A 27,153-nucleotide genomic window follows, 5' to 3' on the forward strand; every position below is an offset into this window, starting at 1 on the left:
GAGAGAGGGTGTGAGAGAGAGAGAGAGAGAGAGAGAGAGAGAGAGAGAGAGAGAGAGAGAGAGAGAGAGAGAGAGAGAGAGAGAGAGAGAGAGAGAGAGAGAGAGGGTGTGAGAGAGAGAGAGAGAGGGTGTGAGAGAGAGAGAGAGAGAGAGAGAGAGAGAGAGAGAGAGGGTGTGAGAGAGAGAGAGAGGGTGTGAGAGAGAGAGAGAGAGGTGTGAGAGAGAGAGGGTGTGAGAGAGAGAGGGTGTGAGAGAGAGAGGGTGAGAGAGAGAGAGAGAGAGAGAGAGAGAGAGAGAGAGAGAGAGAGAGAGAGAGAGAGAGAGAGAGAGAGAGAGAGAGAGAGAGAGAGAGAGAGAGAGAGAGAGAGAGAGGTGAAAGAGAAGAAGAGAGAGAAGGTGAGAGAGAGAGAGCAGAGAGAGAAGGTGAGAGGGAGAGAGCAGAGAGAGAGGAAGAGAGAGAGAGAGAGAAGGAGGTGAGAGAGAGGGATAGAAGGTGACAGAGATGGAGAGAAGAGAGGGAGAGAAGGTGAGGGAGAGAGAGAGAGATGGTGAGAGAGAGAGAGAAGGTGAGAGAGATGGAGAGAGAGAGAGAGAGAGAGAGAGAGAGAAGGTGTGAGAGAGAGAGAGAGAGAGAGAGAGAGAGAGAGAGAGAGAGAGAGAGAGAGAGAGAGGGTGAGAGAGAGAGAGAGAGAGAGAGAGAGAGAGAGAGAGAGAGAGAGAGAGAGAGAGAGAGAGAGAGAGAGAGAGAGAGAGAGAGAGAGAGAGAGAGAGAGAGAGAGAGAGAGAGAGAGAGAGAGAGAGAGAGAGAGAGAGAGAGAGAGAGAGAGAGAGAGAGAGAGAGAGAGAGAGAGAGAGAGAGAGAGAGAGAGAGAGAGAGAGAGAGAGAGAGAGAGAGAGAGAGAGAGAGAGAGAGAGAGAGAGAGAGAGAGAGAGAGAGAGAGAGAGAGAACGAGAACTTGGAGAGAGAGAGAAGGTGAGAGGGTGACAGAGAGAAGGTGAGAGAGATACAGAGGGAGCGAGAAGCTGTGAGAGAAAGAGAGAAGGTGAGAGAGAAAGAAGGTGAGAGAGAGTGAGAGAGATCGCAAAAAGGAGTGTGAGAGAGAGAGAGAAGGTGAGAGAAAGAGAAGGTGAGAGAGATGGAGAGAGAGATGAAGAGAGAGAGAGAAGGTGAGTGATTGAGAGAGAGAGAAGAGAGCATGAGAGAAAGAGAAGGTGTGAGAGATGGAGAGAGAGAGAGAGAGAAGGTGTGGGAGAGAGAGAGAAGGTGAAAGCAATGGAGAGAGTGAGAGAAGGTGAAAGAGAAGAAGAGAGAGAAGGTGAGAGAGAGAGAGGGAGAGAAGGTGAGAGAGAGAGAGAAGGTGAGAGGGAGAGAGGGATAGAAGGTGACAGAGATGGAGAGAAGGAGAGGGAGAGAAGGTGAGAGAGAAGAGAGAGAGAAGGTGAGGGAGAGAGAGAGATGGTGAGAGAGAGAGAGAGAGAGAGAGAGAGAGAGAGAGAGAGAGAGAGAGAGAGAGAGAGAGAGAGAGAGAGAGAGAGAGAGAGAGAGAGAGAGAGAGAGAGAGAGAGAGAGAGAGAGAGAGAGAGAGAGAGAGAGAGAGAGAGAGAGAAGGTGTGGGAGAGAAAGAGAAGGTGTGGGAGAGAGAGAGAAGGTGAAAGCAATGGAGAGAGTGAGAGAAGGTGAAAGAGAAGAAGAAGGAGAAGAGAGAGAGAGAAGGTGTGAGAGAGAGAGATGGAGAAGAGAAGGTGTGTGTGAGAGAGAGAGAGAGAGAGAGAGAGAGAGAGAGAGAGAGAGAGAGAGAGAGAGAGAGAGAGAGGGTGTGTGAGAGAGGGAGAGAGGGTGTGAGAGAGAGAGAGGGAGAGGGTGTGAGAGAGAGAGAGAGAGGGTGTGAGAGAGAGAGAGAGAGAGAGAGAGAGAGAGAGAGAGGGTGTGAGAGAGAGAGAGAGAGAGAGGGTGTGAGAGAGAGAGGGTGTGAGAGAGAGAGGGTGTGAGAGAGAGGGTGTGAGAGAGAGAGAGAGAGAGAGAGAGAGAGAGAGAGAGAGAGAGAGAGAGAGAGAGAGAGAGAGAGAGAGAGAGAGAGAGAGAGAGAGAGAGAGAGAGAGAGAGAGAGAGAGAGAGAGAGAGAGAGAGAGAGAGAGAGAGAGAGAGAGAGAGAGAGAGAGAGAGAGAGAGAGAGAGAGAGAGAGAGAGAGAGAGAGAGAGAGAGAGAGAGAGAGGGTGTGAGAGAGAGAGAGAGAGAGGGTGTGAGAGAGAGAGAGAGAGAGGTGTGAGAGAGAGAGAGAGAGAGAGAGAGAGAGAGAGAGAGAGAGAGAGAGAGAGAGAGAGAGAGAGAGAGAGAGAGAGAGAGAGAGAGAGAGAGAGAGAGAGAGAGAGAGAGAGAGAGAGAGAGAGAGAGAGAGAGAGAGAGAGAGAGAGAGAGAGAGAGAGGGTGTGAGAGTGAGAGAGAGAGAGATAGAGAGAGAGAGAGAGGGGGAGAGAGGGAGAGAGAGAGGGTGTGAGAGAGAGAGAGAGAGGGTGAGAGAGAGAGAGAGAGAGAGAGAGAGGGTGTGAGAGAGAGAGAGAGAGGGTGTGAGAGAGAGAGAGAGAGAGAGAGAGAGAGGGTGTGAGAGAGAGAGAGGGTGAGAGAGGGTGAGAGAGAGAGAGAGAGGGTGAGAGAGAGAGAGAGAGAGAGAGAGAGAGAGAGAGAGAGAGAGAGAGAGAGAGAGAGAGAGAGAGAGAGGGTGTGAGAGAGAGAGAGAGAGGTGTGAGAGAGAGAGAGGGTGTGAGAGAGAGAGAGAGGGTGTGAGAGAGAGAGAGAGAGAGAGGGTGTGAGAGAGAGAGAGAGGGTGTGAGAGAGAGAGAGAGAGAGGGTGTGAGAGAGAGAGAGAGAGGGTGTGAGAGAGAGAGAGAGAGGGTGTGAGAGAGAGAGAGAGAGGGTGTGAGAGAGAGAGAGAGAGAGAGGGTGCGAGAGAGAGAGAGAGAGAGGGTGTGAGAGAGAGAGAGAGAGAGGGTGTGAGAGAGAGAGAGAGAGGGTGTGAGAGAGAGAGAGAGAGGGTGTGAGAGAGAGAGGGTGTGAGAGAGAGAGGGTGTGAGAGAGAGAGGGTGTGAGAGAGAGAGGGTGTGTGAGAGAGAGAGAGAGAGAACGAGAGAGAGAGAGAACGAGAGAGAGAGAGAACGAGAGAGAGAGAGAACGAGAGAGAGAGAGAACGAGAGAGAGAGAGAACGAGAACGAGAGAGAGAGAGAACGAGAGAGAGAGAGAACGAGAGAGAGAGAGAACGAGAGAGAGAGAGAGAACGAGAGAGAGAGAGAACGAGAGAGAACGAGAGAACGAGAGAACGAGAGAACGAGAGAACGAGAGAACGAGAGAACGAGAGAACGAGAGAACGAGAGAACGAGAGAACGAGAGAACGAGAGAGAGAGAGAACGAGAAAGAGAGAGAACGAGAGAGAGAACGAACGAACGAACGAACTCGGTGCGGTGGGACGCAAGAATCACGAGGGCCGCCATCTACTCCGCTTTATTGCGCGACCAGAAGCACAGTCTTACCACCCCTAGCGGGCGAGGCATGATATACGAAAACCCAATCACGTGACACAGCACACTCCTCCCCCCCGTAAAATGACCCGTCACATAACGAACGGATAATCACAACATGACCATCGGAAACCCATCAACACTCATAATCCTCCAAGTACCGTGGCTGCACCCTGACCCGCCTCGGACGGGCAGCGCCACCAGACAGTCCAGGCTCAGATGCCTCCCGGCTCGGTCGAGGTGGCACCCTCGCCGGACTCGCACTTTCCGCAACACCAGCTACCCCCGACTGCCCAGCCTGCTCGACGTCCCCGGGTAGGACGGCATCAGGCGAAGACCCCCTCGGCGCCGGCCCAGCCAGTCCCGGCGATACAACGTCAGGTGCCGGCGAGACTACCGGCGGGGGCCTCGCAACGTTCGGCTCGGGGAGGTGTGGGGGGGTGACGCTGAACAGCGATCATGCATCTGGTCCACGTGCCGCTTCCACACATCCCCACCATCAGTCCGCACCATGCAATTCGCCGGCCCTAGCACCACAGAGACCACCGCCGGCATCCATTTGGAACCGTGGAAATAATCGCGTACCATAAACCGCTGCCCCACCTCAAAGCTGCGCAGCCGCGTCGGACGCGACATTGCCCCACTCCCCGACCCTCCAGGTCGCAGCAAATCCAGCCTGGACCGCAAAGCCCGTCCATAGAGACGAATGGCAGGCGAATCACCCGTGACAGGATGAACTGCGTTCCTGTAATGGAGCAAAAAGACATCGACTACCGTCTGCACAGGTGCAACACCCCCCCTGCGCAAAGCCCGCTTCAACATCTTGACAAACGACTCAGCTTGGACATTCGTCTCAGGATGATACGGTGCGGACCTTAGATGTCGAATACCATTCTGGCGCATAAACTCATCAAATACACCCGCGATGAACTGCGGACCATTATCGGAGACCAGGATCTCCAGCAACCCTTTATTAGCAAAGATCGTCCGCAGCTTCTCTACTGTAATGTTTGCTGAAGTATGCTGCATTACTACAACCTCCGGCCATTTCGAGAATGCATCAATCACAATCAAAAACATCTTGCTATTAACCGGTCCTGCAAAATCTACATGGACCCTCTGCCAAGCTCGGTCTGGCACAGGCCAGAGACCCGAAGCTCGACGCGGGTTATCAGCATCTGTCTGGCACGTGGCGCAACGCTTAACCAACTGCTCAATGTCTTTGTCCAACCCCGGCCACCACAACAGGCTACGAGCAAGACTCTTGGTCTTCACGATGCCCAGGTGACTGACATGCAGTTCTTCCAAACACCGCTGCCTGAACCTCGGTGGAATCACGGTCCTCAATCCCCACATTATGCACCGTTGGACCAATGACAGCTCCGCTGCGCATGACGTGAAAGGTTGAAATGCCGGTGTCGAAGGCAGATCGCTCCAATTCCCCGTAGAAATCGCCTGGACGACACGGGCAAGCACCGGATCACGAGCCGACTCCACCGCAACCTGCCTGGCCGTGACCGGCCCGCTTTGGACCTGGTCCAGCGCGAACACATCGACCCGGTCGCCCAACTCAGACGCAGCTGGACCCTCCGCACACGGCAAGCGTGAGAGCCCGTCGCAGTTAGCATGCTTCTCGGTGCTTCGGAACTGAATATCATAATCGTAAGCACCCAGAAACAGACACCACCACTGTATTTGCGCGGCTGCTACCACCGGCACCCCGCGTTCGGGTCTCAGGATGAATTGAAGCGGTTTGTGATCCGTCTGTAAAGTGAAATGCCGCCCCAGCAGATATTGATGAAACCTCCGCACACCCCAGACGAGGCTGAGAGCCTCCCGCTCAATCTGGGCATATCCGCGCTCTGCTGTGGACAGGGTTCAGGATGCAAAACAAACAGGCCGCTCGGAACCATCGTCCATCCTGTGGGAGAGCACTGCCCCGATGCCATATGCAGAGCTGTCGCATGCCAATAGGAGCGGACGCGCAGGCTCGTAGTGCACGAGGACCGTATCCTCTGTGAGCAGCCGCTTGACGCGGTCGAACGACGCCTGGTGTGCAGGCCCCCAAACCCAGCGCTCGTCCTTCTTGAGCAACCGCGTCAACGGCGCAAGTTGTGAGCTGAGCCCGCGCACGAACCTTTGGTAATACTGGGCCATGCCAATGAACGAGCGCAGCTGCGTCTTGTCGCGAGGCGGTGGCATGCGCTGAATCGCCTCCACCTTCCGAGGACCTTTCAACAGCCCCTCCGGCGTGATGATGTGCCCGAGGTATTCCAAGCGCTGCTTGAAGAACGCGCACTTGTCCCTGTTTAAGCGCAGGCCGCACGCTTCTAGCTTCGTCAGCACTCGGGCAATGTTCGCCAGATGCTCGTCCGCCGTTTTTCCCGCAATGAGTACATCGTCCAGGTAGGTCTGAGCGGGCAGGCCAATGCAAACCTGATCCATAGCTTTCTGCCACAAAGCTGGGGCCGAAGCAATCCCAAAACAGAGTCGGGTATATTGATAGAGTCCTTGACACGTGTTGATTGTTAAAAGCTCGCTACTCCCGGGATCCATCGGCAGGTGAAAATATGCATCACGCAGGTCTAACTTCGTGAAGTATCGACTCCCCGCCAATCGCGCATATATTTCATCGATTGACGGCAATGGATATTGCTCCACGCTGAGCCCCGGGTTAACTGTGGATTTGAAGTCCCCGCACAATCGGACGTCCCCATTCCGTTTCAGCACCGTGACAACCGGGGTGGCCAAATCCGAGCATGACACCCGTTCGATCACTCCACAGGCCTCTAGCCTATCCAGTTCACCCTTGACCTTGTCCTGCAGGGCATACGACACCGGACGCGGTTTACAAAACCGAGGAACCACCCCCTCCTTCAAGAAGAGTTTCGCCTCCATGCCCTTGAGTTTCCCAAGGTCGTCTCTAAACAACCCTTGATGTCTTTGAAGAATCTCCTCCAACTGATCCTCCCACTGGCTCGGCACGGGTTGCACAAGGTGAACTGCGGCCCAGTCTAGCCTGATGCAGGTCATCCAATCTCGGCCGAGAAGAGACGGCCTCCTCCCCCGTACGACGTACACCCGAAGCGTGGCGACCTGGCCTTGGTACCGCACAGACACGTCTGACATCCCGACTGGCGTTATCTTCTCGCGGGTGTACGTGAACAGCGCGAGGTTTGACCTGATAAGCTTCAAGCCGTTGAGTCTACGCGCGGTCTGTTCGCCGATGAGCGACACCGCTGCCCCCGTATCGACCTGGAACGTGATCGGCGTTTTGTTCACTTCGACTTCCACCGTCATCGGGCGCGCCGTCGTCGGGCCAACCGAACACAGGCTCAACAACGGCCGCTGGTTCTGCCCCGAGTCGCGTCGCACATCGCCGTCCACGACTTTAACGGTGGCTGAAGCCCCACGGCACACACGCGCCAAATGACCCACCTTGTGACAATTCAAACACGTGATGCCTTTATACGGGCATGCACGGCACAGGTGTCGACCTCCACATCCCAAGCATGTCCGCGGGGTCACCCCGCCGCACGCGTGGCCGCGCGGCGACGTCCGACCCGCATCGAAGGTCGTGCGCGCGTTCCGGGGTGCTCGCGACCCCGCGTGGCCGGTGGTGGCTCGAACATCCCCGCGAGTCTGCTCAACCGCCATGTGTGCTTTCATTTTCTCCACAATGTCCCGAAACGCCAGCCCGTCATCCCGGGGCCTGTTCGGTGCCACTAAATCACCCAGCAGCCGATAATGCTCCGGCGAAAGCGAAGCGAGCAAGATCGACTTCTGCTTGCTCTCGTCGACCACATCGTTCGCGTGGAAATAGCATTCCAATTGCTCCGAAAACAATTCGAAGTCGTCCCCGTCGAAAACGGGCATAAGTCCGTATGCACCCATCCTCGTCAGCCAACTAGTGTGTACTAGGTGCGGTGGGACGCAAGAATCACACGGGCCGCCATCTACTCCGCTTTATTGCGCGACCAGAAGCACAGTCTTACCACCCCTAGCGGGCGAGGCATGATATACGAAAACCCAATCACGTGACACAGCACAAGAGAGAGATAGCGAGAAGGTGAGAGAGAGAGCGTGAGAAAGAGAGAGAGCGTGAGAGAGAGATAGCGAGAAGGTGTGAGAGAGAGATAGCAAGAAGGTGAGAGATAGCGAGAAGGTGAGAGAGAGAGAGAGAGAGAGAGAGAGAGAGAGAGAGAGAGAGGGAGAGAGAGAGAGACAGAGAGGGAGAGAGGAAGAGAGAGAGGGAGAGGGAGGGAGAGAGAGAGAGAGAGAGAGAGAGAGAGAGAGAGAGAGAGAGAGAGAGAGAGAGAGAGAGAGCGAGAGAGAGAGAGAGAGAGAGAGAGAGAGAGAGAGAGAGAGAGATGGAGAGAGATGGAGAGAGATGGAAAGAGATGGAGAGAGATGGAGAGAGATGGAGAGAGATGGAGAGAGAGAGAAAGATGGAGAGAGATGGAGAGAGAGAGAGAGATAGATAGATAGCGAGAAGGTGAGAGAGCGTGAGAAAGAGAGAGCGTGAGAGAGAGAGCGAGAAGGTGAGAGAGAGTGAGAGAGATAGCGAGAAGGTGAGAGAGCGTGAGAAAGAGAGAGAGCGTGAGAGAGAGAGAGAGAGAGAGAGAGAGAGAGAGAGAAGGTGAGAGAGAGGAGAGAGAAGGTGAGAGAGATGGAGAGAGAGAGAGAAAGTGTGAGAGAAAGTGTGAGAGAAAGATAGCGAGAAGGTGAGAGAGAGAGAAAGAGAGAGAGCGTGAGAGAGAGAGAGAGCGTGAGAAAGAGAGAGCGTGAGAGAGATAGCGAGAAGGTGAGAGAGCGTGAGAAAGAGAGAGCGTGAGAGAGATAGCGAGAAGGTAAGAGAGAAGGTGAGAGAGCGTGAGAAAGAGAGAGCGTGAGAGAGATAGCGAGAAGGTGAGAGAGCGTGAGAAAGAGAGAGCGTGAGAGAGATAGCGAGAAGGTAAGAGAGAGGGAGAGAGAAGGTGAGAGAGAGAGAGAGATGGTGAGAGAGAGGAGAGAGAAGGTGAGAGAGATGGAGAGAGAGAGAGATGGAGAGAGAGAGAAAGTGTGAGAGAAAGTGAGAGAGAAAGTGAGAGAGAACGTGAGAGAGAAAGTGAGAGAGTGAGAGAGAACGTGAGAGAGTGAGAGAGAGATTCTTACGACAGAGGAATATGGTACACCTATTCTAACCGGGGCATACACCAGTTCTTCGATGGCCCAGTTCACTGGTACTCACTTTGCCGACCTCGGAAGGACGACAGGCTGAGTAAACCTCCTGGTGTGTATTAATTCCAGCGGCCAACGGGGCTTGAACTCAGGACCTTTTGGATCCCAAGCCGCGACCCTCACCACGACGCCAACACCAGGCTGTTTATTTTCGAAGTTAATTCAGCTAATTATTTGTTCTCCAGCTTTTAACTTGGATTGTGCAATCAGTATTTCCCCTTTTGAAAACATTATCAGCTGCCTCATTAAATATCAACCTCTTCCCACCTTTGGTCTTATTTATATGCTTTTATATGCTATCCCACATACCAGTTGTAGTGGCGTGCGCCTGTACTCCGGCTACTCGGAGGCTTGGGTTGGAGGAATGCTTGAGGACAGGAGGTCTGCACTGGTCCGTGCTCTGAGAGGGTGTAGAGCAGCCTGGAATCATGGCGAAACCCAATCCTTATCCCTGTGTCGTAAGAAGCGACCAGGGTTGTGTCAGGAAGGGCATCCGGCGTAAAACCTATGACAAATCAGTATGCGGATCATAACGGATGATCGGCTGTGGTGACCCCCAAAGGGAGCAGCCGAAAGACGAACAACATGCTATCCCACCTTCGGTTTGGGTTAAAAAAGAAAATTTCTTCCAAATGTTTTTCTTTTCACTCCAAAACCTTGTATTTCAAAACAACAAATATTAATATCCTGTGTTTATAAAGTCATTGGAAAATTAACTTCAACTTTCAATGTACATATGATAGAAGCATGCATAATTCATCAAGTTTCTGTTAATGTTGTTGCAGCCATAATTCCCCTGGGTTTCTTGACGAGTTGACATTTTCTGATGAGGAAACTTCTATTAGTGGTAAAGTCAACCACCACAATTACCGCATTCGGTGGACAGAGCAACCTCAGGAAGTCTGGCAACATGAAAGAGACTCACCAAAAAAATCAATGTCTGGTACGCTCTCAGAAAGTCACGCAACATTGATCCTTTTTTGAAGAAGTAACAATCAATGGTGAATGTTAATTTTCAATGTTGCAGGATTCCTTTATCCCTGAAGTACGATGATTAAATCTTTCTGATACAGTAGCAGTATGACGGTGCTCCCTGTCTCTATGCTTCAAATGTGTGACAGTTCTTGAATGATGTATTTTCAGACAGGTGGCTTGGTGGATGTGTAACAATTGTTTCGTCACCTCATTTGTCCGATCTGTCCCCATTGGAGTACTTTTTTCATGGGGCTATGTTAAAACGATTGTTAAGGCCGAGGTCACATTTGCCACGGCGACCGTGGGGTCTCCAAAATCTACGGCCACCAGCAATTATACGGCGGCTGCAGTATTTCCACAGTCACACAATATAGCAGTCACATATGTTTATATTTTCGGGGAGCTGCACGGCGTATTTATAAATTGTGGAGACCGAAAACGTGGGGTTTCCGTAGGGTCTTTGATTTTATGTCACACGGTGACCTTAAGGGGGCCCTGCGGCAGCCATAGAATTTTTAAGGCAGACACAAGGTAGCCTCAAGGTGCCCGCAAGGTGACCACAGGTGGCCCTAAGGCGAACGTGCGGCCAGACGGATGGTAACAAATTGGTTAATTTTTTAATTTTTTTTTACCAGTTTTTTTTTTTTTTCGGCTTGTCGAATTGCTACGGCGAACGTAGAAATGAAAAAAGTTATAACTCCACGTTATAATTCCATGGCGACCTTACGGCCTGTAAAATATAACCATATGGCGTAGGGCCACCCTGAGGCCACTGCAGAAACTTTGTGGCCGCCACACGTTTCTGTCAATTCAGAGAGCCTATGGCCGCCGTATCCTCGCTGTAGAGCAAATGTGACTTTGGCCTAAATCATCAAAACCACATTATTTGGATGAATGTAGGGCTAGCATCACAAATACGATGGAGATTGTTTTCAGTAAGTTGGAAAATTGGGATTGAACGACATCTTAGGAAATATGGCGGTTATGTTGAAGGCCAGAAATTTGAACTGTGGTATGTAAAATCTTTATGGGTTATGCTTTCATATGCCATTTACAGTTCGTTTGCTTTTATCATGTGTACATCCAAGTCATTAAAGTTTGAAGTTGCACAAGGACTTCAGTGTGTGCGACACACGCACTTTCTGCTCCTCTGTTCTTGGCAAGAGGACATTGTAAGCTTCTGGGAAGTTGTGTGAGATCCTCTGGGAAGTCCTTGAAAAAACATGTCATATTTATTTGGACAACTTTGTTAAAGTAAGCAATGTCATAAAATCAAGGTTAATGTCAACAATAGTTAAATCAATGATAACACTCTTTTGTAAATAAGAAAAGGAACAACCAACAAGCAAGTATAATAGCAAGTAAGATTAGTAATGTTTCTTCACAAACAGGAAGTCAGTTTTACTTTTAACTTTTGTCACAAAACTGCATTTAAAATATTTACTTTCCTGCCACAAACATATGTCATGGTTGTGCAATGGAGATATTCTTTGAATGTACTTGATGGTGTCATTATCTTTGGTTTTGTCTGGGTAAAGGAGGTGGAGGGTCAGTAGGTCTTCGTGAGAGCATCTTCAGGTTCATTCTATCCTCGGACACAGTCGGACATAGTTTTTTTTTTCTGCCAGGAAGCTGCTGGGCTATTGTGTTTGGTCTTGGGCCCAGTTGTGGTTGTAAATCTTGTGATTCTATTGTCCTAAAACAAAATTTAAAAAAATCACGTATTCAACACAGTTGAGATAATAGGATAAATATGTACCTTATTAAGGATTTTTATAATATTCCAACCTTCCTTAAGGTCTGTTCTGACTCTGTTCTCAATGCCTTATAAATCTATATGCCTGGTGTTGGCTATCATATCCATCCTCTAGGCCTTGGTGCACTAAATCCTGTGAATAGGCAGTTGTTGTCAAGCAGCTTGCATTCTCAACATAGAAAACGAACCAGACTGAGGGCAACTATTAGATTCTGAAAAGCTCACAAGTGTGTCCAGCCTGAGGCAAGGCAAAAAACAGCACCTTGCAAATTTTAATGCTGAACTCTCCAACCAGTCTCCTGCCCCCAAGTCATAGTCATACCTTGTCAAGTCTGTCTCTGATGTATGCTCCCCTTCCATCTGCTGTGTAACTCTTAAAAAGGATTCAGCGCAAAATCCTATCACTCAATTTGCAACACACAAATGATCCACTGTCCACAAGGAAAGTACATTCAATCAGAGAAAATTTATTCACGATCATGGAGCTACAAAACATTGAATGTAGAACATTTCAATGGTTTGCGCTAAAGCTGAGTTTACATTCTTGCTCTATACATGCCTTGGGAGGAGTCGGGGAGGGTTGAGAGAACAAAAAGATGGAGGGGAGGGGAGTTACAACTGACCTTGATGAGGCTAATTTCACATGGGAAAGACATATTCGACGTTTTATCGTACTGGTCAAAAGGTTGGTACATAAATCGTTGAGGCCTGACACAAGTTACTACAAACAGGCATGGAGGGCAGATTGGAGGTAAAAAAAAGAGACAGACAGACAGACAGACAGACATGGATGGATGGAGAGATATGGAGATATGGATGGATGGAGGAATCAGATTTCAGGTCCCAGTAAATACACTTGGTTTACAAAGAAATGGATAGTAATTGAACATAAACAATTGATTATAATTCGAAAACATTGAATAAGCAATGCGTACATTTAAGAATTGTTTAAAAAGGAAATTTTCCCCATCACATTGTTTTCCAAGGCAGAATCAATATTAGATGTTGTGGAAATGGCTGCTCAATCTTTAAAGGAGAATGCTCATTGCAGTCCTTGCAAGTCCGCTTGTGCGAAAGGCCATATTTTGCGGTGTTGAGGTTGCTTCCTTTTCATAGTCAGAGAGATATGTGCTTTGATAAGAACATGGTCAGAGGAACAAAGGGGAGCATTGGATGAAAATGAGAGATTGGATGGAAAGCTATTAAAACCAGGTGCAGAAGGGAGGACATAGCAGTTGCAGAAATCCGGGTTAGGAAGTTTGCAGATTGAGTCAGTACTACAGAGTCGTAGAAGACCTTAACTGGAATGTCATGACTCGTTGCAGAGCAAACAATCAGTCAACTAACCAGGAGGCAGGTGAAATCATCTCAGATGGGGAACAGAAATTTGGGATGCATGGTTACAAATTGATCCATGTTAGAGGAAAGAGGTAAATCGAGTCGCCATCATTGATTGGATGGTACAACACACAGACAAACATTCAGTGGTTGCAGAGAGGTATATGCAGACAATGGTATTCCAGAGGGCCAGGAGGAATTATTGAGGATATTGGCCAGTAAGGAATAGAGTTCTTGATATAGTAACACAGTAGCATCACCTCTGGAAAGAGGGAGAGGCCTGTCAATACAGGAGAGACAGACAGCAATTAGAGAAATCCTGTGAGATGAGATTCCTGTAAGCATATAATGTCCGTAGCTGTAACAGAAACCTCAATGAAGGGATTACTGATATGAAATTGAGCCCACAAATGTTGGTGGACAACAATGTGTGGGGGGCAGCGGGATTTGTGGAAGGAAATATGAGGGTGGCAGGGCGTGCATCGCTTGTTTAAAACAGGAAAGTGTTAACGGTCTCAAGTCACCGTTCTCTGCAGACCTGATTATCTTCTGGACCCCTAATTTTGTTAAACGAAGACAGTCATTGCATCTTTATTGAAAAGAGGGGTTATTTGAAGCATGGTGGAAAGCAGTATTACAAGATCCAGACAACGGGGCATGGCGAGCATGATTCAGTGCTCGACAGAATTGGGACAAATATTGAGAAGTCGACGACGCCAAGGCATGAGGCATTTATGTGTCGAAGGATAAAGACATGCATCATTTATAGTTCTTGGTAAGTCCCATTTCATGTGTTCATTCATCCACTGTCACTTAATGTAACTGTCTTGCATGCTGCATACAGTGTGTACAAGCTGCTCTGCAAGCTTGAGAAATTGCAGACAAAAAAAAAAAACGAAAGGTCTCGAATGTAAAGGAAAGAAAAAGATGTCTCCAAAGCTAAGTTATACCATAAGAAGAAATATTACACATTTGCTGAAAATGTGAGCAATAAATTGGATGAGGTGAACCAGAAATGTAAGGGTGTAAATATTCTACCTTTTCTTGTCTGATTTTAGTGTCCTGTGAGGTCGAGGAGCAACTGGCGGAGGTGCATCTGAAATGATTGTTGCTGCATCTTTAGTTGATGGTGGTGCAAAAGCAAAATTGTAGATTCCTTCTTCCTGCAAATAAAATTTAATCAGAGACAACTTGTAATCACGTCGATTTTACTCAACAAACAACAGTTCACGGTTCAAATTGGTGACTTTGATTTCACTTGTGGACCGTTCATTTCCGGGGGCATTTGAAGAAAAATAGAAAACCTTACTCTTCTGTTTTGGCCCAGCGGATTAAACATTGAGTGGAACAAAAAATAAACAAAAACTGTGGTTACAGAATGCCAAAACAAACATTGTGGTGAAAAGGACACAGCAGATGTCCTGCCAAATTATTAACCAATCGTGATAGTCTAACCCGCAACGTTTCCTGACCCACCATGATCCATGACTGTTTTGTTCAAGTTGCAAGGAAAATTTACTGAGAACTAGAATGATGCTGCACAGCTTTGAATTGATAAACAATCATGACTATCATCCGTATGTACTGTTCAAATGATTATTTTTTATTAATGTTTGTACTTCGTGGTAGTATTAATTTAAGGCAAAGCAAGAAAACTTGTTTTCAAGTTGAGACTTTGTTATAAAATTTTAAGTGAACTTGGGGGAGGTGGGGGGGGGTTCGACTTGCATTTGGTCACAGGGCTTTGAGGGGAAGTGGGGGGAGGGGGGAGGGAGTGGAGTTACCCAGCCTCTCGGTTTACGTTTACCTGTCGTCGAGCTTTAACCCCTTACACCTCATGGAGGTATACAAGCGAGATTGGGTCTTGAGGGGGAGAAGAGAGTTTACCCCCTTTACACCTCATGGAGACTTGGAAGGCTTCAGTGAGAAGACGACATGACTTGGTACAGTTTTGTAGGCAGGCCAATTCATCAATATGTTTGCCGTCCCTGGGATGGATGTAAAACTGGATATCCTGTCTGCCAGCATTCGTATGGGATTGAACAAAATGGGGTATGTTCAAACAGGTTCAAACAGCCATGGTTCAAACAGTGCTTATCATTTTTAAAGAGATTATAACATGGTCTTCCCTTCAGGGATGATACTCATATTGTGGCGGGCACCGTCTACCCACTATCATGAAACTGAAACACTCTGAGGCAGTAATTACTCTGACTATTAATGTTACTTGTCTTATCTTAACTTTTAAACTTTTGTCAGATTTAAGAAAGACAACAGAACACGTCTATATTTGAATTTTACTGTGCAAGTATGGAGAAAACTTCATTTACTTTATCACCGAAACAATGTTTTGAACGTCAATTTGTAATTTTATTTTCAAAAACGACAACCACTGTTACAAGAAACATTAATTACACCGCTGTTGACTGCAGCGCCATGGTTTGCAAATGAACAAACATCGAAGAATTAGTTGAGGAGGAAGATAGGGGTCCCATGCACCCCCATGATACATTTTTTTAACCTGCATTTTTACAATCCCTGAGGTGTGTGCAAACAGAATTTCCTTTGTTCCCATTCCAAAAAATGTCCCATGTGGGTCGTTTAGCCGTTTTTTTTGTCCGCCATTTTGGATTTCTTGGGACGCAAAAGTAAGGGGTAGGGGTAATATAAAGGACCTTTTCGCATAGAAAGAAATTAGTTACAGGTACAAATTAGATATCATTTGAAAGGGTATGACCTGCACTATCACAAGAACTCGTCAATTATTCAATTATGGCATCGATGACGTCATCAAGGGTTAAAAGGTCACGTTAAAGGGCCACTAAGTCAAATTCCATGCCCATCCTCTTTGTCATCCACCCTGCACCTAAGTGGATGAATCTTTTGGATTCTATTTTGCTTGAATGAAAGTGTATATGCATAGGCAGTTTTTAAAACTAAAACAAATTATTTAACTTCAGCACAACATCATTAACCCTTTCCACAAAAATACCAAAAATATTGAGAAAATGCAGTTCTGTATCGAGTTTACTGTGCGAGTGTGTCCTTCGCATACGAATGATTAATTTCACTGTTTATTTATAGTTTATGGCTATGGTTATTAACATTCTTTTTTTGTTACAGGTAAGGCCATTGTAACTACCTTAACACTTTAGTGGTGGTGTTAAATTTCGTCAACTGACAGTGTTGTCTTTTTTTGTTACAGGACGTGCAGACAACTGTGATTTTGATTAATGTTTTAGTGGTTGTATTGAATATCTGCTGGCATGCATACCTGCTTGTAGCTGTAGTTTATTGGTGGTGGATAATTGTCTTTTTTTTCAGGTAACACCTATTATGGATTAGTGCTCCAGAGGTGGTAGTGCACGTTTAGTTGTAGTTTACTGGTGGTGGTGGCTTCATCATGTCAAAGGCAAAGAAACGCCGAACCGATCATGGTCGCAATTTAGAGGAACTGCAGATGCTTCCTCCTGAATGTTTTTTACATGTGAGTGGCATACAGCATGGTGAATTTATACCATTACACAATATAAGGGGTCCTCCCCAGGAAAAGCTTGAGATGTTACATAATCTTCGTGAGAAATGGCTCCTTCAGTCTCATGATTCACCCGCTCGTATGGAAGCTGTGTGTAGGTTAATTCCAGACAATCTTGATGGTGTGGACCTAGAAATGACAGGCTATCACCGGAGATGCTCTCAAGTCTTTACCAAACATCAGGATCGTTTGAAATGTGTGGTACCAGACGATGAACCCTCAACAATTCGATCCCCTCGTAAACCATCAACCTCCTCCAAGAACATTTTTCCACCAGAATGTATTTTCTGTGAAATGCTTGAGACGAAAGTTTCCGGAAGGACTGAACATTGTGTCCAGTTTGCATCTTTCAAGGGAAAGGAAGCAGCCTGGACTCATATTGAATCTCAAGCCCGAGAAATAGGAGACAATCCTTTACATCGCAAGGTCAGGTCAGGTATGGGAGCATGTGCCAGAACAGCGCGTCGCTGCGTCCACTTTCCGCCGGTACTCCAGGGGCCTCCGTCTGGCCATCCCCAAAGCAGATGCCAGGCCCATCCCCATCTCCTTGAGATGATGGTCAACCTGCTGCAACCACGAGGCACGTGGTCGGCCCACTGGCCTCCTCCACTCATGAGACCCCCTCGCTGAGAGAATCTGGTGAGCAGGATCAGCGTCAGGAAAACGAGCCACATGTCCATACAGCCACAACTGACGCTCACGGACTATGCAGGCAACAAATCTCATCCGAGTCTCTCTCAGCAACCGCTCGTTGAACAAAAAATCCGACCAGCGATAGCCAAGGATTCTCTGAAGAGACCTGGTACCAAAGGAATTAAGTCTCCATCTCAGATCCTTGGTCAGAGTCCAAGTCTCGCATCCAGAGAGCAAGACTGGTAGTACCAAGGACCTGAAGACTCGGACTTTCGTCCTCCCGCACAGGTACCGACAGCGCCACACCCCATGATCCAGTGAATCCATGACTCCCCAGGCCCGACCCAGACGTCTATTGACCTCCGACTCACAGCCAGCAGAGACATGAATATCACTGCCAAGGTAAGTGAATCTTCCACGACCTCAACATCCTCACCACAAACAGACACGGACAGGACAGCAGCATCCAAGATGTCACCGAAAGCCTGGATCTTAGTTTTGACCCAAGAATCCCGTAATCCCAGCAGCTCCGACTCCTCATTCAGCACCTCGAGGGCCCCCAAAAGGATGTCTAAAGTCTCTGCAAAGATGACTGTATCATCTGCAAAATCAAGGTCCGAGATCTTGACATTCCCAAACGATGCACCGCAGCTTCATCTCTCTGACATCCTCCCTAAAATCCAGTCCATACAAGTGCTGAAAAATTGTGGGGGCCAGTACACACCCCTGACGAACTCCAGTAACAACTGGAAATAAGACAGAGATGGTACCACCACACTTCACAGCACTCTCAGTGCCAGAGTTGAGTTCAGACATCAGATCGATCAGTTTTGGTGGCACCCCACAAAGACTAAGAATCCTCCAGAGGACATCCCGATTCACTGAATCGAACGCTTTACAGAGATCAACATAGGCTGCAAGCAGCCCCTGCCGAAACTCTCGTCTGCGTTCGGTGAGGACACGAAGTGCAAGGATACGGTCAATCGTTGACCTCTTTGGTGTAAAGCCTGACTGCTCTGGACGCTGGTGCTCAAGCAGATGGTGGCTAACCCTATCAAGAATTATACGAGCAAAGACCTTGCCCGGCAATGAGAGCAGCGTCACCCCTCAGTAGTTGTTGCAGTCTTGGCGATCACCCTTCCCTTTCCAGAGAGGAACAACAAGGCCCCTCTTCCAGTCAGTTGGGATGATGCCTGTGTTCCAGGCAGAGCACAAAACTGCATGCAAAGACACGAGTGCAGCATTTCCACCAGCCTTGAGAAGTTCAGCATGGATGCCACAGATCCCTGGAGCTTTGCCCCATTTCAACTGGTTCACCGCAGCCCGTGTTTCCACAAGCGAAGGTGGACCACAGTTGACTTGAGGGTCAGCAACAGGGATTGTAACACCATTGACGTCCAACTCGACAGCTGGGGTATCAGCTTGGTACAACCGCTCAAAGTAACCGGCCCAGCGGGCCTTCACTTCAGACTCCTCTGTCAAGAGCCAACCACTCTCTGCTCTAACTGCAGTGCTCCGAGGGATGGGCTTGGATGAATGCAATGCGCGAATTCCCCTGTAAGCGGGACGAGAATCACCTGTCCACAGGTGATGCTCTACCCCCTCACAGATTCCTCGCACATAGGCCTCCTTGTCCACCCTCAGTGCACGTACAGTTTTACGCCTCAGCTCCCTGAACAGCTCAGCTCTGCCATTCAGCCTGGCCCTGCGACTCTGGTCAATGGTATCCAGTGTCCCTTGAGAGACAAAATTCTTCTTTGCCCTGCGGTGAGTTCCAAGACATCCACCGGCAACATCAAGGACGGTGGTCTTGAAGGCGCTCCACAACTCTTCAGGACCCCCCAAAGCACCTAGACCCCCCAAGTGTCCACTCAGACTGTTCGCAAACTCCTCAGCTACTCTCTCATCCCTGAGCTTGCCAACATCCAGCCTCGGCTGGGATGGTACCATTCTCCAGGATTTAAGGTGCAGCTTTAGAGTTGCTACAACAAGCCTGTGGTCAGTATTGAGGAACTGAGCACTCCAGTAGACCCTGCAGTTCTGGATCATCCTCCAACGACTGTCAATGAGGACATGGTCAATCTCCTTTGCCACACCGCCAGCGTTGGAATACCAAGTCCAGCGATGAGCTTGTGGACGCTGAAACCATGAACCAGCCACCCTAAGTCCATGACTTCTTGCAAAGTCAAGGAACTTAGTGCTATTCTGGTTCATAGTTCCTGACCCATGGGGACCAACACACACCTCATAACCATCCCTATCAGTTCCAGTCGATGCATTGAAATCCCCCAAGACGAGAAGTGTATCTCGTCTGGGGCACTGATCAACCACAGACTCGAGTGTGGCGTAGAATGCATCCTTCACGGAGAGATCACTCGCCTCAGTCGGAGCATAAACAGAGACCAGAGAAATGACTCCTAAGGAGTGATGAATCCTTCATCTCATAATACGCTCGTTGACCGGTGTTTCATCAATTATCATTGGGGTCAGCTTATTGGACACAGCGACAGCAACTCCTTGGGTATGGTAACCATCAGAGCGACCAGACCAATAGTAGGTGTAACCACCCACCATTATCTCGCCGCAATCCGGTCTCCGAACCTCAGAGAGAGCTGCAATCCCGATGTCCAAATGCTTGAGCTCAGATGATTGCAGAGACAGGTGATCATCCTCTCTTAGGGATAGGACATTCCAGGCACCCACCCGAAGGGACCGCCTCAGGTTAACCCAAGGAGACCGCTGTCTGGTGGACGACACCTCAGCACCACTCCGACACACTCTCCCGCAATCTGACCCAGGGATGTTACCCTGTGGTTTCCCTCCTATCATCAAAGATTGGGGGTCCCGAAGGCATTGCCCCAATCCCGTCATCCGGTGAGCTGCCCTGCGAAGGGAAGTACAGGAGGTACTCCCACAGAGTGGGTTTTCAGATTTTTTTTGCGTTTTTGTGTTTTGCGGAATGAAGGGTTTTACGGTGGCCGGAGTGCAAATCCTGCCACCAACCTCCTAATAAAAAAGTAACCCAACTGCAGGAGGACGTCCGCAGACACAGTTGGGCACTAGATATGAATGGCCGTTGGCTCACAAGGAGCTCCTTCGCCCTTTGACAGGTTTTGTTTTTAATCCTGCTGGGTGTCCATATCCAAACACCCTCCTCACCAGAAAACCTGGTGGGGGAGACGGTTTAGTCGCCGACAACCGGACCATGGAACAGGTTAGTACAGGTTTACATGGTACCTGTAGCAGGTCACAGATCTAACCTGACCTGACATATCTAACCTGATCGCAAGATGGTAGGCAAAGATTTGTTTGCAAGAGAGGCTCGTTTCCATAAATCCTGTCATAGTTCATTCAAGCTGAGACATGTGAATTATTGACGTGATCAACCCAACAGAAGTATTGAAAACAAACAAGATGAAAAGCTTGAAGCTCATCAAAGCTCATTTCATGTAGTTCTGGATTTTATATGTGAGAGGGTAATTGGGCAGAAGGAGGTCGTGCAACTTGGAACACTCTGCCACCTATACGTAAAAGAACTTGAACGCTGTGGATTTCCAAATCCAGATTTCAAAAGTGATCAGCTGAAGACCCGACTTCAAAGACACGAAATCAATGAGTGCATTGCTTTCACAAAAGTGTTTCCTGGGGACAGGGGATGCATAACCTACAACCTGGTGTACAGCACAAGCATCTCTGTTACGGAAGCAGTTACTTATGCATATAGGCTTGGTTCCAAAGACAAGTTTGAGGATGTTGCCTTGCACTTGCACAGTGTTGTTCAGGGGATGTTCAACGAGTCAACACCACTTCCTTGCCCTCCTACAGCTGATGAGCTGGATGCCAGGGCATCAGAAGAATACCTCCCAACAGTCCTGGTGAAGTTCCTGTCGACTCTTATCCTGGGTGAAGCAGATGTGGAAAAGTCTGAAAAGAGCCAACGTCTGGTGCTTTCAGTAGCTCAGGTGAGTTTTAACCACCTTTGCTTTCAACATCTTTGGGACAATATCACTAGTCCTCCAAATTGTATCTAGTTTTAGTGCTTTCTATCATGAAAATGTAAATTTTTTTCTATCTAAGATCCATTGGTTTCTTTTCCAGGACATCTGCCGTGCTGTGACGAACGGAGAGTGGAAGTTACCTAAACACATCCTCCTTTGCAGCACCATACGCCACCTATATCGAAGCAAGCAGCTAACCAATATACTTCATAGATTGGGTCACTGTGAGTCCTATGACTTTGGCTTGGAAGTTGAGACAGCACTGGCAGAAGCCATTGGTGATGTTTCCTCTTCTCTCACTCCACAAATTGCGACTGGTGAAGACAACGAAGATTTTCATGTTGAGTGGGACAACTTAAACAAAATAACCACAAATGTCCATGGTTCAAACGTGGTGAACAGCACTGAAGGGATCAAAATACAGGAGGTGAAACCAAACACTGACATTGCCGCCAAAGATAGAACCCTCCCACTCAAGCAGCGGAATAAGACTCATTGTTTTGAAGTTGGAACCCCACCAACATTGCCCCCTTTTCATATTTATGGTCGAGTTGGGCCCAAGTTTCCAACAGGGGCTAAGTTCAGTCCACCCATCGAAAATGATAAGTTGTACTCAGAGTGCATCCAAGAGTACCATTTGTGGTTACTTATGCAAACGGTCACTGGCAGTAAAGAAACACAACTCGTCCCTGGATTTGGTGGCTTCATCTCAGCAACTGGCAGAAAACCGTCTCGAAAGTCTTCTGGTCTCCAAAGCCATATGATCCTGAACAAGGTTGGGAAAGAAATGATGAGGGTGTTTTGGAGCCAGTGTGGTCTTGCGGACCAGTACTTCCCCCTACCTTGATAGACTTATTTGAGAAGACTAAGGAAGAAATGGAACAGTGTGATGATGACATTGAGGAAGAACAGTCCAGCCAAGATAGTGACTATGAAGAACTTCTCAGTGATAATGAAGACTAGATTAAAATATGAACATTGAGACTTTTGGCAGTCGTAATAATGTTTCAACATTAATTAGTTGTAGGCCTGCATATTATAGTAACTCGTTAACACACGATCTCTATATAATGCATATTCCCATATCAAGTAGTAAGGAGTGGAAGTGAAAATACCAAGAGAATGATACATAGACTGTATTTCAGGACTCATTGGAACATGTAAAGCCTTTTACCATAACAAAAAGGCAGAGAAAACAAATATGTGTCAAACTGCAATTTCACAGGAAACTTATTACAAAAATTCAATTTTTTCAATATTTTCGGTATTTTTGTGGAAAGGGTTAATGATGTTGTACTGAAGTTAAATAATACGTTTTAGTTTTAAAAACTGCCTATACATGTACACTTTCCTTCAAGCAAAGTAGAATCCAAAAGATTCATTCACTTAGGTGCAGGGTGGATGACAAAGAGGATGGGCGTGAAACTTGACTTAGTGGCCCTTCAACGTGACCTTTTGACCCCTAGTGACGTCATCGATCCCCTAATTGAATAATTGACGAGTTCTTGTGATAGTGCAGGTCATACCCTTTCCAATGATACCTAATTTGTACCTGTAGCTAATTTCTTTCTATGCAAAAAGGTCCTTTATATTACCCCTACCCCTTACTTTTGCGTCCCAAGAAATCCAAGATGGCGGACAAAAAAACGGCTAAACGACCCACATGGGACATTTTTTGGAATGGGAACAAAGGAAATTCTGTTCACACACACCTCAGGGATTGTAAAAATGCAGGTTAAAAAATGTATCATTGGGGTGCATGAGACCCCTATCTTCCGACAAGACTAAATACCACTCAAAGTTGAGAAACAAAGTCATGGAAAATATTTAAATAAAAAGACAAATAAAGAAAATGGAAATGTAAGATAATGGTGAAACAGGGGTGTTCCATTCCCAAGCAGCTTGTAGAGTGCTCGACAAGTGGCTTAAGCACTCAAGCAAGTACTCCAACAAGCAGCTTGTAGAGTGCTCGACAAGTGGCTTAAGCACTCAAGCAAGCACTCCAACAAAACGGACGATAAGGAACGGCTGGCTTGGCAAGCGATAGCATGCTGATTGGTTATGAGACATACCCAAGCACCTTCTTCAGCGCAAATACAAAAAAATGGTGTAAAATATGGAGAAGGATGGATCATAGCCTTGTTTAAAGTAAATAAGCTGAGTTGATAAGAATGATGGAAATGGACACCCAGCAGGATGAAAAACAAAACCTGCCAGAGGGTCGAGGAGCTCCTTGTGAGCTAAAAGTCATCCATATCTCATGCCCAACTGTGTCTGCGGACGTCCTACTGCAGTTGGGTCAATTTTTTTTGGAGGTTGGTGGCTGGATTTGCACTCCGGCCACTGTAAAACCCTTCACGCAACAAAACACAAGAAAAACGCAAAGAAAGCTGAAAACCCACTCCGTGGGAGTACCTCCTGTGCAGCTGCCCTTCGCAGGGAAGCTCACCGGATGATGGAATTGGGGCACAGCCTTCGGGACCCCCACTCTTTGATGATTGGAGGAAAACCACAGGGTAACCTTCCTGGGTCTGATTGTTATAGTGTGCGTCAGGGTGTCAGGGTGGTACTGAGGTGTCGTCCACCACACGGCGGTCTCCTTGAGTTAACCTGAGGCGGATTCTATTTTGCTTAGGCCCCTGGAGTACCTTTGGAGTATTTTGCTTAGGCCCCTGGAGTACCCTGGAGGCCCCTGGAGTACCTTTGGGTGGGTGTCTGGAATGTCCAATCGATGAGAGGATGTTCATCTGTCTCTGTCATCATCTGAGCTCAAGCGTTTGAACATCAGTATTGCATCACTCTCTGAGGTTCGGAGACCAGATAGTGGTAAAATCATTGAGGGTGGTTACACCTAATATTTGGTCTGGTCGCTCTAATGGTTACCATGCCCAAGGAGTTGCTGTAGCTGTGTCCAAGAAGCTGACTGCAACGATAATTGAGGTAACAGCGGTCAATGAGCGTATATGAGATGAAGGATTCGTCACTCATTGGGTGTCGTTTCCCTGGTCTTTGAATGTACTCCGACTGAGGCGAGTGATCTCACCATGAAGAACGCATTCCATACCATGCTCAAGTCTGTGGTTGATCAGTGCCCCAGGCGAGACACTCTTTCAGTCTTGGGGGATTTCATTGCATTGACTGGAACGAATCGGGATGGTTATGAGACATGTGTTGGTCCCCACGGGTCTGGAACTGTGAACCAGAATAGCACTAGACTTTGAAAGAAGTCATGGACTTAGGGAGGCTGGTTCACGGTTTCAGCACCCACAGGCTCATCGCTGGACTTGGTATTCCGACGCTAGTGATGGGACAAAGGAGATTGACCATGTGCTCCTTGATGACCACTGGACAATGATCCAGAACTGCAGGGTCTACCGGAGAGCTCAGTTCCTCAACACCAAGCACAAGCTTGCTCACCCTCTCTCTGTTCTATTCACCCTCTCATTTTCCCAAGGTCATCTGCCATCTGCTTGGAAATCTGCTAACATCACTGCCCTGCATAAAAAAGGTGCAAAAACAGATCCCTGTAACTACAGACCAATCAGCCTTCTCCCAATCATCAGCAAGGTTATGGAATCCATCATTGCTTCAGACATGAAATCCTTCCTCTTCTCCAATGGCTTGATTTCCAATCATCAATTTGGTTTCAGACCAGGTCACTCTACCCTGGATATGCTGCTACTGCTCTCCCATCAATGGATGGAGGTCCTCAATGCCAGACAGGAAATCCGAGCCGTATCCCTGGACATATCACGTGCTTTTGACACAGTCTGGCACCCTGCCCTACTCACCAAACTCTCTTCCCATGGTATTCAAGGCCATCTCCACTCATGGCTCGCAGACTTCCTCTCCTGTCGCAGTCAACGTGTGGCCCTAAATGGAGTTCTTTCATCCCCTCTTCCTGTGCAGGCTGGAGTTCCTCAAGGTAGCGTTCTGGGCCCTGTTCTTTTTCTGGTTTTCATCAATGATCTCTCGGACTCTCTGGAAAATCCTCTATTTCTCTTTGCCGATGACTCCACCCTCTGCCGTACCATCTGTCATCCCTCAGACCGGCAAGCAGCAGCTTCTTCGCTCACTGCAGATCTGGATAAAATCACAAACTGGTCCAACACGTGGAACATGTCTTTCAATCCACACAAATCTCACACTCTCACTATGTCTCTTCGAAAGGACCGTTTACAAAACCCCCCATCCACTTTCTCAACAATCCTCTGGAAGAAGTCTTTTCTTTCAAGCTTCTGGGTCTCACTATCTGCCATGACCTTTCCTGGGAAAGTCACATTTCCAACCTTGCCTCAAAAGCCAGTCGCCGACTGGGAATCCTCCGTCGTGCAAAGTCCTTCCTCGGCCCTCTTGAGCTCCTGACTACTTACAAAGCTTTTGTCCGTAGCCTGATGGAGTACTGCTCTCCCCTCTGGGCTGGTGCTCCTGCCTCCCACCTTTCTCGACTTCACGCTGTCGAAACCAGGGCTTTTAAGATCATTGGCATCTCCCGCAATGAAGCTGAGTCTTTGGGCCTCTCACTCAATCACCGCAGGTTGGTCGGTGGTCTTTCTGTCTTCTACCGACTCCTCTCCAGCCTTGCCCCCCTGCTCTCTCTGCGATTTGTCCCAACCACATTTCCACAGGGCGCTCAAGGTCCGCCAACAACCCCCTTCTGGTAAAACTACCAAAATCACGAATCACTGCTCATCTTCACTCTTTCATTCCTCTTTTTTCCCGCCTTTGGAATAAACTTCCTCACTCTATTCTTTCCCATTCTTCCCTCCAGGCTTTCAAAACAGCTGTTCACCACCACCTCTTATCTTCCCCCATCCAAATCCTCGATCTTTTCTACCCCCGATAATCCACCCATGCCCACTTCCTTCAATTCTCCTGCTTTCCTTCCTGAAAGTCCCTGTAATGTCCATCTTCTCCTCGCCATGTTCCCCGTCCCATCCCCATCCCTCTCCCTTCCACAGTTCACCTGTGTCTGTTCCCCAATGTTTTGTCCCTTCCACTCCCACCCCTCTTGTCTCATGCCTCCTTGCTGTGAGTTGTGTGTTAGCTCTCATACGAGCCTCGACCAAGGTATACAAAAAAAAAAAAAAAAAAAAAAAAAAAAAAGCTTGTCATAGCTACTATGAAGTTGCTGCTTAAATCCGGGAGAATGGTACCATCACAGCCGAGGCTGGATGTTGGTAAGCTCAAGGATGAGAGGGTCGCTGAGGAGTTTGCGAACAAGGTGAATGGAGATTTGGGGGGTCTGGGTGATTTGTGGAATCATGAAGAGTTGTGGAGTGCCTTCAAGACCACCGTCCTTGAAGTTTCCAGAGTATGTCTTGGAACTCAGCATCAGGCGAAGAAGAATTTTGTCTCTCAAGGGAGACTGGGTACCATTGACCAGAGTCGCAGGGCCAGGCTTAATGGCAGGGCTGAACTGCTCAGGGTGTTGAGGCGTAAAATAAGTGTGCTGAGTGTGGACAAGGAGGCCTTTGTGTGAAGAATCTGTGAAGGGGTAGAGCATCACCTGTGGTCAAGTGATTCTCGTCCTGCTTACAGGGTAATTCATGTATTGTGTTCCTCGCCTGTCCCTCAGTGTCCTGCAGTCAGAGCAGAGAGTGGTGGGCTCTTGACAGGAGTCCGAAGTGAAGGCCCACTTGGCTGGTTACTTTGAGCGGCTCTACCAGGCTGATCCACCAGCTGTTGAGTTGGATGTTAGGGGTGAGGCTATCCCTATTGGTGATCCTCCAATCAACTGTGATCGACCTTCGTTTTTGGAAACACAGGCTTCGGTAAACCGCTTGAAATGGGTTAAATCTCCTGGGATCTGTTGCATCCATGCTGAACTCCTCAAGGCTGGTGGAAATGCTGGACTCATGCATCATCCCAACTGAGTGGAAGAGGCACCTTGTTGTCTCTCTCTGAAAAGGGAAGGGTGATCGCCAGGACTGTAACAATGACCAAGGGATTACATTGCTCTCAGTGTCGGGCAATGTCTTTGCTCGAATAATTATTGATAGGGTTTGTCACCATCTGCTTGAGCACCAGGGCCCAGAGCAGTCGGGTTTAACACCGAAGAGGTCAACAATTGACCGTGTCCGCACTATTCAGGTCCTCATCAAACGCAGATGAGAGTTTCGGCAGGGGATTCTCACAGCCGATGTTGATCTCCACGAAGCGTTCGATATAGTTAATCCGGATGCC

General features: G+C 48.1%; 2 protein-coding genes and 1 pseudogene across 5 annotated transcripts in view; 1 reads left to right on the plus strand and 2 right to left on the minus strand.

Moving 5' to 3' along the window:
* LOC147008454 (uncharacterized) overlaps positions 1-10,943 on the minus strand; it is a 59,349-nt gene extending 48,406 nt beyond the window's left edge. Inside the window, exons 1-3 of the mRNA XM_085864016.1 lie at positions 10,847-10,943; positions 9,042-9,183; positions 4,116-4,257 (exon numbers count right to left, since the gene is read on the minus strand). Coding sequence (XP_085720142.1) covers positions 4,116-4,257; positions 9,042-9,183; positions 10,847-10,937 — 375 coding nt within the window. The 5' untranslated portion in view covers positions 10,938-10,943. The remainder of the gene's footprint in view (positions 1-4,115; positions 4,258-9,041; positions 9,184-10,846) is intronic.
* The window catches only part of LOC147008455 (phosphoinositide 3-kinase adapter protein 1-like), a 128,160-nt gene continuing 111,927 nt past the window's right edge, over positions 10,921-27,153 (minus strand). For 3 of the 4 annotated variants that reach the window (XM_085864011.1, XM_085864010.1, XM_085864008.1), the window contains exons 15-16: positions 13,840-13,964; positions 10,921-11,403 (exon numbers count right to left, since the gene is read on the minus strand). In XM_085864011.1, the coding sequence (XP_085720137.1) occupies positions 11,220-11,403; positions 13,840-13,964 (309 nt within the window). In that variant the 3' untranslated portion in view covers positions 10,921-11,219. Of the gene's footprint in view, positions 11,404-11,503; positions 12,023-13,839; positions 13,965-27,153 lie in introns of those variants that run through there. The other variant, XM_085864012.1, reaches the window with a different exon arrangement.
* On the plus strand, positions 20,172-21,930 carry LOC147008456 (uncharacterized; annotated as a pseudogene).

This window comes from Eptatretus burgeri, chromosome 18 (genome assembly GCF_056783735.1).
Source record: "Eptatretus burgeri isolate ZD-2024b chromosome 18, Ebu_testis_v1, whole genome shotgun sequence".
Lineage (NCBI taxonomy): Eukaryota > Metazoa > Chordata > Myxini > Myxiniformes > Myxinidae > Eptatretus > Eptatretus burgeri.